This window comes from Trachemys scripta, chromosome 2, assembly GCF_013100865.1.
Source record: "Trachemys scripta elegans isolate TJP31775 chromosome 2, CAS_Tse_1.0, whole genome shotgun sequence".
Taxonomy (NCBI): domain Eukaryota; kingdom Metazoa; phylum Chordata; order Testudines; family Emydidae; genus Trachemys; species Trachemys scripta.
Genome location: NC_048299.1, coordinates 5,847,025 through 5,861,797, shown reverse-complemented (window position 1 = coordinate 5,861,797; position 14,773 = coordinate 5,847,025). Strand labels below are relative to the sequence as shown.

The 14,773-nt window shown below is 47.1% G+C and overlaps 1 protein-coding gene across 1 annotated transcript in view; it reads right to left on the bottom strand.

The window, feature by feature from the left end:
* The window catches only part of WNT3A (Wnt family member 3A), a 122,228-nt gene that overhangs the window by 61,237 nt on the left and 46,218 nt on the right, over positions 1-14,773 (bottom strand). The window contains exon 2 of the mRNA XM_034759344.1: positions 682-923. Within this exon, the coding sequence (XP_034615235.1) occupies positions 682-923 (242 nt within the window). The remainder of the gene's footprint in view (positions 1-681; positions 924-14,773) is intronic.

The window sequence follows — 14,773 nt, the reverse complement described above, 5'->3', positions numbered from 1 at the left end:
ATCAGCCCTAACAATCATTGCCGCAAGGCTCAGTCAGATGCCCCCAACTGCTCATTATCAATGCCGTGTATCATTTCCCCTTTGCGCACAGCCCTTCGGTGGGGTTTCAGCCTCCTGACAGCATGCCAGGCCGAGCCAGTCTGCAATCACTGACAGACCATCAGATGCGGCGTGAAATGACGTTTGGTTGGAATGAAATCCAGCTCTACCATTAGAAACAGCTGCTGCATTAACAATCCAAGCCTATGGGAGGAGACTAGATGATTCAGGGCCCCTGGCAATGCCAGCTCTCTAGGTCACCAGTTCAACTCCAGCCCCGGGTGGGCAGTAAGTGAAAATTGTTATCACTTGAGGAGTGTTTGGTAGCCTGTATGAAGGAGTTGGGAGGTCTCAGTCCTCTTCCCAGTGGGCCCACTGCTGTTGGCCATCTCATCGGAGAGGCCCAGGGCTGAACGGGTGTTGGGACTGAACTGGCCTCTCTGCTCTAATGACGGCCTCTCTGCATCACGCCGGAAGTGTGTAGGTGAGGTGCTAGGTGGCGGAAGCCTGTGTGGTACTTTATACCAGCCCAAAAGAAAAAGTCACAACAAATGATACGAACTACAAGATGGGTTTCAATGTCTGTTTGCTGCTAATAGTCCACATGCATCACCACTGCTTGCCTTATAGCTCAGCACTCACCTTTATCTAGCACGGGCCCAAATATGGCCAGGCTGTCATTGACAGTGGTGCAATTCCACCTCCTCCCACGGAACTGGTGCTGGCACTCCTGGATCCCGATCTTGACCCCTTCCGCCACGCTGGGCATGATCTCCACATAGTTCCGACAGAAGCGCAGCTGCTTCGGGACCAGCCCTGGGATGCTGCCGCAGAGGATGGGCTGAGTCCCCAGGGAGGAATACTGGTGACCGATGGCCAAGGACCTAGAAGAGAAAACATGGTAGTTTTCAGGCTGATTCCGCTCCTTGCACTGCTTGTTACCAGTCACAGCTATGGGGACAGAAACACTTTCAGTTCCTCAGCCCTCTCTGTCCACCAATCCCTGATCCCTCCCCACAGAGAATGGAGTCATCTACCTCTTTAAGCCTTCCACAATCCCCAACAAAGAGCCCCATCATACCTCCTTCCCTGAACTAGGTCTTGTCTGTATGGGAATACTCAGGAAAACTAATCTGAATTAGCTTTTAAAGTGGATTAGTAAAACTGCATTAAAGCCCTATGTGGACATACTTATTCAGAATTAAAGTGACCCAAATTAAGGCCTGGTCTACACTAGAAAACAAGGGATGGTTTGCAGAATATCCAGACCTCATAATGACAGGTGCATTCAAAATAGATGGGTAGATAGAAAGATGGGTAGACATACAGCTAGTTAAATAGATTTAATTATGCTCTTACAAGTGCTCCTAACAACCACCTAGATCAGGGGTTCTCAAACTGGGGGGTCGGGACCCCTCGGGGGGTCACGAGATTATTGCATGGGGGGTCGCGAGCTGTCAGCCTCCACCCCAAACCCTGCTTTGCCTCCAGCATTTATAATGGTGTTAAATATGTAAAAAAGTGTTTTTAATTTATAAGGGGGTGGTCACACACAGAGAGTTGCTATGTGAAAGGGGTCACCAGTACAAAAGTTTGAGAACCACTGACCTAGATTATTACAACCGAAAAGATTTTTAAAGTCAAATTTCCTTTTCGTCTTTCATTTAGTTTCTTGGTTTACTTTTCTGCCCGGAACGTGAAACTACGCTGGTCAGTTTCTCTTTCTGTTTAAACACATCTTGGCTACTGGGTTTTCATTTAGGACTAGCTTGTTGTGTTTGGGCCTCCTCTGTGCCAGAAAACGTTTGTCTGTTTTTAAAAAAAGGTTATTTGCACTGAAATTGTAAAAAAAAAAGACAATAATTTTATCGATGCCGAGTGCTGTGAGAAGCCTAGCGTAGAGAGGAAGGAGGGGCCAGAGCTTTGTGCCCTAGTCCAGTGGTTCTCAAAGTCGGTCCGCCGCTTGTTCAGGGAAAGCCCCTGGCAGGCGGGGCCGGTTTGTTTACCTGCTGTGTCTGCAAGTTCGGCCGATCGCGGCTCCCACTGGCCGCGGTTTGCCGCTCCAGGCCAATAGGGGCTTCAGGAAGGGTGGCCAGCACATCTCGCAGCCCGCGCCGCTTCCCGCAGCCCCTATTGGCCTGGAACGGCGAACCGCGGCCAGTGGGATAACTGCACTGCTCGACCTCCCAGAGGTGCTGTGAGGCTAAATGCATTACAGAGGGTGAGGTGCTCAGAGACTGTGGTAATGGGGCCATGTTTCACCAAAGATCGATTCTTTTTTTAACTAGGATAAAAGGTGAGTTAGAAGGTGTCACAGGCACCTTTTTAAGGGGCGATTGGCCCAGCCTCACCAATGCTCCCAGCTGAGGCCTGAGGAGGTCCCTAGAAAGGCCAGTAAGAGCTCAGTAGAGCTAGTGAAGTGCAGTGAGCAGGGAGGATTCTGTAGTAGGCTCTGGGTCAGGGCAAGGAGCCGGAGGAGCTGAGGAAAAGCCTCTGGGAACTGCAGCCTATGATGGGCAGGAGAACTACTTTATTTTGACATTTCTCCCCCAAATTTCTCTTGAACCAATAAATTGTGCACTGAGGCAAGGCCCTGACCTGGGACTGATCCTTTCTGCGCTGGGGAGAGAGCCCAACAATTGACAGAAGGCGTTAGATAACATGTGCTGAACCTCCCATCTGGCTCCAACTTAATCCACTAGCACATGTTAAAGCCTACACAGCCTTGTGTTAGAACAGAGGTGTTAGCACAGGTGAGCTAACACGTCCCAACAACACATCCCCTAATTCCAGTCAAGACAAACCCTTGGGGACTAATTTATAGATTCCAAGGCCAGAAGAGACCATTGTGATCACCTTCTCTGGCCTGCTGTGTAACCACAGGCCATAGACCTCCCCCCAAATTACTCCTAGAACGGATCCTTTGGAAAACCATCGGATTAGGCTTTAAAAATGGTCAATGGTAGAGGCTCCACCACGACCCTGGGTCCTCAAATGTATTTAGGCACCTCATTCCCACTGAAGCGAGCATCAAGCGCTTCAATACCTTTGAGAATCTGGTCCTAAAGACCCCATCCAATATCCACTGAAGTCAATGCGAGCCCTTCCTTTTACTGCAAGGGGCAATGGCTCAGAGGCACTGACTTTCTATTTCCTGGGGGCGCTTGAGGGAGGAGCTGATTGGCGGGGCCCACCAGCGGGTGGGAGGGGCTGGTGGTAGAGGGAGGAGCTGATTGGCGGGGCCCACCGGCAGGTGGGAGGGACTGAGGAGTAGGGGGAGGAGCTGATTGGCGGGGCCCACCGGCGGGTGGGAGGGACTGGGGAGCGGGGGGAGGAGCTGATTGGCGGGGGCCACCAGCGGGTGGGAGGGGCTGGTGGTAGAGGGAGGAGCTGATTGGCGGGGCCCACCGGCAGGTGGGAGGGACTGGGGAGTAGGGGGAGGAGCTGATTGGCGGGGCTGCTGGTAGGTGCTGAGCACTCACTATTTTTTTTCCGAGTTCGCGCTTATGCATTGGCTGAAGCCCTAAGGGTCTCATCTAGCTACTATTGAAGTCAATGGCAAAGTTCCCATTGACTTCAATGGTTCAGGGCCAACCCCCAAGGGGCTTCATCCCACTCCTATTGAAGTCATTGGGAGGCTGTCCATGTATTTGAAAGGGAGCTACATCAGGTCTGAAGAGTCCAATCCTGTCTAGTTAGACTCATGCTAATAATCCTAGCACGGGGACTAGTGAGAGTAAGGGACCAGCCATAGGAATAAGAGTTTGCCCTTGATACTGCTGCTGGAAAGATCAGCTATAGTACAAATCCTGGTAGAAATCATTTTAAATGAAAATATATTTGCTTTTCACACAGCTCCTTCCTTAATATGTAAAGAAACAGCCATGCCTTTCTCGGGCTATGTGACCGCTACAGAAGGCAGCTTTCAGCAGCGGTGAGCAGCATAACCATGTCCTCGAGCTGTCATCAGCCGCTAAGATGGTGTAATGTAAAATTGGCATTTCATTGGTGAACTGGGTGGTCACTTGACCTCCAGCTGGAAAACTGTGGGGGAGAGTCTCTTAACTTTCTGTCCACCGTGCACGTTTTAGTAAAGCTCCTTTAAACTCAGTTATCTTCCTAAATCACTTCCAGACTCTGAAGCACAATTGCTCCAATCACAGCACTTTCTAATGTGTCTAATATTTAAACAAAACCACTTGATCTCTGTCTACAAAGTTCACCTGCTTCTGCCATGGAGAAGCACCACGTTCTTTCAGTGTCCTTTTCTTTGTTGTCTTTGACCATATGGAGCCAAGCTCAGAAACAAAGAAATCAACAAGAAAGTTGGGAAACGTTTGGATAAACCCCTGAAGTTCAGACACTCGCTTCAAGGTTACCCAAAGCTTTTGAGGTCTGCTAGCTCCCAACACCCATCCTTCTCACTATTCCCAGCAACCAGCTCCCTTCTTCTGCATCCTCAACTCCTTCTCCTTGTCCTGATCCCAAGCAGGCCTTCTACATTTTGGCAATGTTGAGAATATAGTGGGTAGGGGGAGACACTTTTCAAGTTTGGTGTTTTCTCTTGGTTAGGATGTATGGCGTTCAGTAAATCCTTGAGTGCCCTCTGGGATCTAGCCAGCCATTGTCTTCAAATCTCCTGCATTTCAGGGCTTCCCAGAACATGTTGCCAACTCTCCTCTTCCCTCTTGTCACTAGAAAAGCACTAGAACTGGAGAGATTTGTAAATGTTGAGCCTCAGAACAGGTTCTGCTCAAATTTGGGGTGGGGAGAAGGCTCGAGAGGTTTTTCTTCAAACTAGTTTGCCCATCCCTACCCTTAATTTAAGAGAAGCCTGGAATATCCATTCCTGTGAGCAGTCTAAACAAAGACAATACAATACTATTCTGCATATTCACAACCAACGTTCTTAGTTTATCTTTAACCTTTACCTACCTTAAAGTGTATAATTCAATCCATAATAACCATTTTTCTTTGCAAATACACCACCCTTCTTACCCAAATCAACTGAATCTGCACCTCCAAGCAGTCAGTGGTTGATCTAAGTGCCCAGTCCCCATCTCTATCCACCACACCAGACACCGTTTTCAGAGTTCTGCTTCTAGGGTCAAATTGCTCCAGAAAAAGAGAGTTCTGTCTATGCTACAGAACTTATGAGCTGGTCAACACTATAAAGTTAAGTCAACTTAGCTACGTCGCTCAGGGGTGTGAAAAAGTCACTCCCCTGAGAGATGTAGTTAAGCCAATCTAAGCCCTGGTGTAGATGCTGCTAGATCAATGGAAGAATTCTTCCGTCGACCTAGCTACTGCCTCTCGGAGAGGTAGATTTACTTCCGCCATGGTAGCAAGTGTCTACACTACAGCACTGAAGCTGTGCCGCTGTAGCATTTCTAATGTAGACATGCCCTTTGCTGGCATAGCTCAACTCATCAGAGGGTCAATGCAGCAACTTTCAGAGTCACCAACCTCCTGCTAGAGCTTTCCAAAGTTCGTGCTTCACCAATAACAGCTTGTAGAGGGGAATACAGACTATCATTGCCTGCTTAGCACATATCCCCATGAACTCTTTGGCTTTTTGTATTGTCTATTTGCCACTCATGACCAAGAGCACCTGCACTGGCTCCAACCATTACTAAGACACCCTCACTGGAAGTCCTTGGGAGCCACCAACCATTAGTAAAATAGCTGCCTTTATGAAACATTATATAGCCAGGGGGAAATTTTTCCCTGTGCAGAGGGCTTAGCACAAGGCCGATTCACAACTTACATCCAACGTAAGCTTTGTTTTGAGAGCAACACAAGTGATACTAATAATTCTGATGCCTAGACTTAAGTCAATCCCAGTGTCTAGCAAGCACCTGAACTCGCTGGAGTGGCACCTGCTTACATCGGTGTGAATTTAGCCAACTGTATCTTAATTTGCAGTGTATCCTTCTCTTACGGTACCTCTGAGCTTTCTCCCATGCTGCCATCTTTTCATGGGATCCCTGCAAGAGGTAACCTGCCTCTCCTCCTTCAGATCTCGCCTCATGACCCACTTACCTTCCCAAATGCAGACCCCCACTCCTCTCCCTGCCTAACCTTCTCTCTCCTTCTGCCCCGTCTATCTTAGGGCCCAATCATATTCCCTTGATCCACACAGGTACAGGATCCTCTTTGCTTGGGTCTGACCCGTCCTGTCTGGCAGAGGACAGGTTAAGGGAGGAGTGGCCAGGCTGAGAAGATGCACTTCATTCCTCTACCCCAAAGAGCCCCGTGAAAATCACGGCACAAAGGTAACACAAGGAGCATTTGGGGAGGGGGAGGGCCAGCTGTGAAAGTCCTGGAAGTGAGGATCCCAGCCTGCCAGGGACAAGGGGGATGAGGAGCTGATGTGGAGGCTCACATGGCCTCCTCTCAGATAGCCATAGCCTCCTACAGAGGCCTCAGGATCTGTGGAGATCTCAGGGAAGCCATGCAGACATTCAAAGACTGAAATGGATATTTACCAGCATAAGGATGTTCTTGTGAAAAACAGAGCCCGGAAAAAGAACAGCCCTGTGAGGTCTCCATGGATGGAACCTCCATGAACAGAAGACAACAATGGCAGGTCTGTGTGCAGTGGACTCATGGGACAGAAGCCATAATTTGTCTCTTTCCTTGCCCCATTCCCTCCAATAAAAAAGTGTTGATTCCTAGTCTCCACAAAAGAATGTACCCACTGTGCTGGCTTCAGGAAACTCAAATGCCATGGTGATGGACCCCACCCTATAAAACCACAGACCGGCAGATAGCTAGACAGACAGATGGAGCTATTTGGAAAATGCCAATTATTTTTTACAGGAATTTTTGAATTTTAAAAAAATATATTTTCTGTGGGAAAAAAAATTCTGTTTTCTGACAAAAAATAAAAAATGAAAAATGTTTGAAAACTGTTTTTGGCACCAAAAAAAAAAAAAAATATCCGCCCAATTTTTTAAACAAAAAATGCTTGTTGCTGGGGGGGTGGGGTGGGAACAGATGTGGTTGTTATTTTTTCATTAAAAAAAGAAAAAATGGGCCAAAATTAAAATTGTCCATGGAAATTTTAGTTTTTGGTTAAAAAGCCTTATTTTGATTAAAACATAACAGCTCTCGGAGATAGTATGGCTGCCAGATACATGTGAAATATTAAATATTACATCAAAATCAATTTGGGCTTTTCAGTTCTACATCCTGTCCCCAATAAATCACAAGAAAATACAATCCTTGTTTTTCAAATCATCATAGAATCATGGAATCCTAAAAATGTAGGCCTGGAAGGGACCTCAAGAGGTCACCTAGTGCATTTCCCCATGCTGAGATAGGATTAATTATACCTAGACCATCCTTGACAGGTGTTCATCTAACGTGCTTTTTAAAAACCTCTGCTGATGGGGATTCCACAACCTCCCCAGGTAACCTGTTCCAGTGCTTAAATATCCTTATAGTTAGAACTTTTCCCTAATATCTAACCTAAATCTCCTTTGCTGCACAGGAAGCCAATTACTTCTTGTCCTATTCTGAGTGGACATGGAGAACAATTGATCACTGTTCTCTTTATAGCAACCTTTTACATATTTGAAGACAGTCATTATGTCCCCCCTCAGCCTTCTCCTCTCCAGACTAAATGTGCCCAATCCTTTCATTCTTTCTTCATAGCTCTTTCTTCATTGGTTTTTCTGAATCTCTTATCATTTTTGTTGCTCACCTCTGGACCCATTTGAGTTTGTCCACACCTTTCTTAAGGTGTGGTGCCCAGAACTGGACACTGCACTGCAGCTAAGGCCTCATCGGTGCCAAATAGAGCAGGACAATTACCTCCCATGTCTTACATACGACCCTCCTGTTAATACATCCCAGAATTGCATTTGCCTTTTGTGCAACTGCATCACTTTGCTGACATACGTCCTTCCACTTGAAGGGCGAGGTGTATTTCTTTGATTTGTACTTTTTTAAATAATTCAGACAAATGCAAATTCTAGTTCTAATGCTCTCAGAAGTTCTGAGGAAATTCACAATAGACTAAGGCGATTTCAGATACCTGATATTTACTCTCATAAAATAGGCCTGAACATGGGCGGCGGATGAACCAGCTGTTGGGGGAGGCTAGCCCCCAGCTCTTCCCCTTCTGCCCGAGGCCCAATCCCTCCTCCTCCTTCTGCCTCCCCTCCCCTGCAGGCACCCAGAGCACCCTACCGCGGCCACCGGCCGCCCCACCCCAACCCCAGGCCACTCGCGTACCACGGAATGCTGGGCGAACAGCTTGGCCCCAGTGCCCCCAGCCCCAGAGTGCCGGCCGGGCAGCGGTGTTGCCCTGACCCCAGCCCCGGGCCTTGCAAGCACCCCGGTGGCAGGCCAGCCTGCCCCAGCCCCAGCCAGCCTGGGACACGGAAAAGCGGGAACTGCAGGAAGTGGTCTGGGGGCGGAGCATGGGCGGGGCCTCAGCCTCCCCCAGCCTATGATACCCACTGCCCATGGGCCTGAAGTGATATATTTAAGTTACTGATTTATATATAGGTAGGGCCCTCCCAAATTCACGGCCATGAAAAACGCATCACAGACTGTGAAGTCTGGTCTCCCACCGTGAAATCTGGTCTTTTGTGTGCTTTTACCCTGTACTATACAGATTTCCTGGGGGAGACCAGCGTTTCTCAAACTGAGGGTCCTGACCCAAAGAGTCGCAAAGTTATTTTAGGGGAGTCACAGTATTGCCACCCTTACTTCTGCGCTGCTGCCTTCAGAGCCGGACAGCCGAAAAGCGGCGGGTGTTGGCTGGGCACCCAGCTCTGAAGGCAGTGACCTGCCACCAGTAGCAGTGCAGAAGTAAGGGAGGCAATACCATACCAGGCCATCCTTACTTCTGCGCTGCTGCAGACGGCGGCTCTGCCTTCAGAGCTGGGCTCCCGGCCAGCAGCTGCTGCTCTCCAGCCGCCCAGCTCTGACGGCAGCGCCGCCGCCAGCAGCAGTGCAGAAGTAAGGATGGGAGTGCCACAATGCCCCCTCCAATAACCTTGTGAACCCCCCACCCCAACTCCCTTTTGGGGCAGGACCCCTATAATTACAACACTGTGAAATTTCAGTTCTAAATATCTGAAATCATTAAATTTACGATTTTTAAAATCCTATGACCACGCAATTGACCAAAATGGACCGTGAATTTGGTAGGGCCCTATATATGGACACATACAAGTATGTACCAGGGGCGCTGTAACAGGGGACCATCACTTTCTACTGGCCATAAGGGTGAGTGACGCGGGGAGGGGAAAGAGAGGAGTGAGCAAGGGGCAGGGTCTTGGGGGAAGAGGCATTGTGGGAGCAGGGCCTCGGGGGAAAAGGCAGTGCGAGGGTGGGGACTTGGGGAGAAGGGGCGGTGCGGGGGCAGAGCCTTGGGGGGAAGAGCGATGAGGGGGCAGGATGTCGGTGGCCCCCCACTTTTAGGAAGCTTCCACTGCTCCTGGTATGTACATAGTACTATGTATGAGTCTGATGGGACAAACACTCATACATGTAGGTAACTTCAGTTCCACGAGTACTCTCATCACCCTTTCCCTGCTCCAACAACAACAACAACAACATGTATGTAGTGCCTTTCAGCAGAGGATCCCTAAGTACTTTCAGCAAAGGAGACATAGGAAACACTTCACTGACCACTGAAATACAACTACCTCTGGTGTGGAATGTGGCAGCTATTTATCAGTGCACCACAACAGTACCCAACAGATTGGATCTGGAAGTGGGGAATACCATATTCAGCAGAAAGTTCAGGTGGACTGGAAGGAGGCAGAATGAATTCTTTAAACTGAGATTTGGCCAGGAGAATTAATTCCAACAGGAACTAAAGACCATCATACAATTCTCCACCTTCCACTCCAAGCGCAAGGTGCATTGGACTGCACCTTCTCTAGTATAAACATATAGCAAATATATGAGTGTGTGTGTGTTCACGCGTCCGTGGGTGTATGTGTGTATTCTAAAAGAAATGTCCAAAACAAAACAATTCTAGCTGAGCTAGAATTGATATGCAAACTAGACACAATCAACTTCGGTTTGAATAAGGACTGGGAATGGCTGAGCCATTACAAACATTGACTCTATCTCCCCTTGTAAGTATTCTCACACTTCTTATCAAACTGTCTGTACTGGGCTAGCTTGATTATCACTTCAAAAGTTTTTTTTTCTCTTAATTAATTGGCCTCTCAGAGTTGGTAAGACAACTCCCACCTGTTTATGCTCTCTGTATGTGTGTATATATATCTCCTCAATATATGTTCCATTCTATATGCATCCGAAGAAGTGGGCTGTAGTCCACGAAAGCTTATGCTCTAATAAATTTGTTAGTCTCTAAGGTGCCACAAGTACTCCTGTTCTTCTTTTTGCGGATACAGACTAACACGGCTGTTACTCTGAAACCTGTCATAAATTTGTTAGTCTCTAAGGTGCCACAAGTACTCCTGTTCTTCTTTTTGCGGATACAGACTAACACGGCTGCTACTCTGAAACAAAACAAAACACTACACTGCACCCAGTTTTCCCACAGGGGAGAGGATGAGAGAACAAACATGTGAGGAAAGTTAGTCACATTGCTTAATGAATGACTGGAAGAAGCTCAGATCCTATGGTGTTGAGCACAATGTAAGACTACAATAGAATAGGACACTAGAATTAACAGCCCAGCTTCTTGCAAAAAGTGCCCGGAGCGCTTTAATTACCATAGGCAATTAGGTCTTCTCTTTTACATATGAACTGAAAGACAGCCGCTTAGTGGCCCCTCAAGCCACACCAAGGACAATTACAATGGCATCACCTCTACAACATTCTACCTTTAGTTGGGGATTGGTCCTGCTCTGAGCAGGGGGTTGGACTAGATGACCTCCCGAGGTCCCTTCCATTCCTGATATTCTGTGATTCTATGATTCTATACCTTGCCCTGGTCTTCCACCTCACTTTTGAGGCTGAGAACTATCTGCTTAGCTTGAGAGAGCTGCTAACCCCATAGCACAAGGTATTATAGCTGCACTCTCCTTAATGTTTCAATCTGCCACCTACACCGCAGTTTATGAGAGCTGTAAATCTCCTGGTTGTAATGAACTCACCTAATGATATTGCTGATGAATAAATTTACCCGGGATGAATAAACTATGGGCACAACTGTTACTTGCAGCTGAAAGCAGCGTCCGTGTGAACAGTTTTGCTGCTTTGCCTCATGCCATTTTGTAACCTAAAAATATCTTTTTTTTGCAGTATGTAGAAAATGTGTCTTTGCAAAGCCCACACCTGACTCATTGGACAACACTCCCATCTATGCACAGAAAATTCCCAAACCTTAGCACCATTTTTAATGGAAATGAGGTAGATTTTCAGAAATGTGGGAACCCCCCTCCCCAAAACACACACATATTGGGCACAAAATGTAAAAACACTTAAGGGATTTAGGCACTTAGGGCCAGACCTTTAAAGGTATTTAGATGCCTATCACTGAAATCAATGGGAGTTAGGCATCTAAATGTCATTAAAAATTGGGCCCTTAGGAGCCTAAATCTCCTTGAAAGTCAGTGAGATTTAGGCTCCTCTGACCCAGATCCTCAAAGGTATGTAGGTGCCTAATTCCCATTGATTTAAACAGGAGTGAAGCATGTCAGACCTTTGAGGATTTGGGTCTTGCATTCCTGAGACACTTCAAAAATGGGACTTGGGTTCCTAAATCATTTAGACAGTTGAACCCTCAGGCTACTAAGTGGCTATGTCACTTTTGAAATAAGATCTCTAGATGAAACGCACTATGCAAGACCTAGGCATTACAGTGATGATGATGACGGTGAAAATTGGACCCAATTTCCTCATAGTTCTGCACTAAGCCATGTTCATTTCACACTCACTCCACCGCAGATGGCTTTTTAAAGCTACGTTTTGCACCTCCAGAACACACACTCACTAATGTCGGAAAGCTATTTCTTTGGTACTAACTGAGTCATCAGGCTTAGGAAATGTGTGAACTCACGCTACAGTGTTCTCCCAGAAAAATAACAAATTGATTTCATTCTTACAGGCTACGGCATGCTATATAATTGAAGACATTGCCTTGTCAACTCAGACCGGTCTGACCGACTTGAGACATCGCTTACAGCTGTTTACAGAGCCATAAAATTTCCTCCTCTTTGTTTTTCCCTCCCTTTTGCGCTCTCTCTTTCCCGGACGAACCCCTACGAAAGACTTAAGTCCTAGCAAGTCATGAAATACTGCTACGGAAAACTAAGGGAAAGGCCTTTATTAAGGACAGCATCCCAATTCAAGAGCACAGTCAAGCCCTTGCTTAATTTTAATATTTGAAAGGACTTAAGCACCCACTTAAAACTGAGCCCATGTTTAAGTGCTTTGCTGAATCAGGGCCTATCTGAGGAACATTTTGGGTGTTAAGGGGTTGCGTGTTTTTCTAATGATTGGTATTGAGCTAAAGAGTCTAAATTGTAACCCTGGAGGCTGGATTCCTCTTTATATCCACAGAAGAGTCATGCCGATTTTGCCCACCCCTGCACTGCTCCTGAACCATGACTTAGAAGGACCGCTGCCACAGATGGCATGAGAACGGGATCTCCAGGGTCATTCAACCCTTGGCCTCTCTGCTGAGGCTGCCAGTCAACAAGTCAATTTGACCACTTTGCCCCAAATCATCTCTGCGCTTTTTTCCATGCTACCCCACTGCTTGGGCTCAGAGACGACCCGTGCTTGCCGATAGTGTGGGGGGCAGAGGGAGGGTAGCTGGCTTCAGCAGCGTTACTGAACATACTCTGTCCACGTGAGCATTCTCAGTACAAGCCAAGCAGCAAATCTTGGGGCAGAGGGGAAGGGCATGACCCTGTGTCGCCTCTACATGGGCTTGTAGCCGTTGATAAATGTATAGGCAACAATGCACCTGTCACTAATAACAGGTTCTTTACTCCGGGGGTTACACGTGAATTTTTTACTGAATCTGAGCTTGGTGGAGCACACATAGAGACTTTATAGGGTTATTTTCTACAGACATGCATAATTAAAATAATCAAAAAATATTACAAAGCAAGGAAAATACAACAATATGTCCCCTCTACATTGCTCGTACTCATGACCCAACCCTTAGAAGTGAAGATGGAAAGAAAAGTAAGTGGAGACCATCATGAACGGAGATGACATTTGGGCTGCCAACCACTTGTGATCCCAACTAAAGGTTTGTCATACACCCTATTTTATACCTTTTCCCCAACACCCACACATGTTTGGTGACTATATTTACACTGTTTTCCGGCCACCGGTCCAGTCATAGCTGTCTGGGAAACCATAACTGCAATTCCGATTGTTGCATCAATCCATGAGTCAATATTTCCAACACATTCATGTGGCTACTTCATGATTTCACATATTAAAAATCCCCCCCCGCCCATTCTCAAAAATCCATTATTTCGTGGTTCTACAGTATATTTATTTATCACAAGCTACATATTGCTAAATCTTATAACCATAGGTCATTTACTTATGCTAACTTCTGTGCTACTTTGTGCTAACTAACATATAACTACTAGGCTTCCGTTCATTGCCAAGCCTACCTTAACATTAATGTGTATAATGGACATTTTCCTACTTGCATTTCAGCTCTATTGGCTTCCTAAAATCAATTTTGCAAATAATATGTAAATTAAACTTGCCTCGTGTCTTCTCCAGAATCAGGACACGAGTCATAGGTCAATGGACTCCGTTCCCAGCCCTGCTCTAACGAGTCATCGCCCCTCTTTCCAGTCAATCCCCTCCTAAAGACACAGGCCCTGATTCTCATTTACACAATGTTGACACTGCCATCCTGGGGGCGGAGGAAGGGGAAATGATTGCAACACAGATAGACGGACCTGAGCTCGCTTTAATCTAGCGAGCTCAGGCACCGGTAGAAGTGAAGCTGTGGGAGCAGGAGGTAGAGAAACCCACCCAGCACCTTGGGTAGTTGTTCAAGCTGCCACAGCTTCACTGCTGTTGATGCTCATCTTAGCTAGATGAAAACTAGCTCAGGTACGTCTACAGATGCTGCAGTCACACCTCCGATGGCAGTGTAGATGTATCCTTAGCCTTACACAGTTCTGGCAGGGTAAAGGGTCTATATTGATAAGTTAGGTCGACATCCCTGATGGCATAGCTATACCAGCCTACCTCCCAGGGTAGATGCAGCTAGGGTAACAGACAAATGCTTCTGTCACCCGTAGCTACCATCGTTTGGGGAGGTGGTGTTCCTACAGCGATAAAAAATCCCCTTCCGCTGGTGTCAGCTGTGTCTACAATGGTATAGCCATGCTGCTAGAGTCACTGTAGTATAGACGTACTCTGGGCTCAAAGGGGGCAAATCAAAGGGCTTTGATTTGGGGGTTGCTCTGTTCTGGAGAGTCTGGAGGCCAGCCAGCTGGGTGCTGCACAAGTCAATGCCAGTTCTTGCCCCCAAAAGCATCCAGTACATGCGTTTGTCCCATATTCATTTTGTCCTCCCTGCAAAGTAGGATGAAAGTGTTTGGGCCCGCCTTTTGCCCACAGCTGGGTTTGCTCTGGGGAAGAGCTGTGTTGGTTGTGATTTCACAGCTGCTCTGGCCAAGGAGAAGGTGGGTCCTCTCATTTGAGTCAGGGTGGTGGCATATATCTCACAGACAGAAGGTTCTTAAACTTTTCCACAAGGTGGGCTATGTCTTAATGGAGATATTTTCTGTGGACACTTCCCTTCCCACTC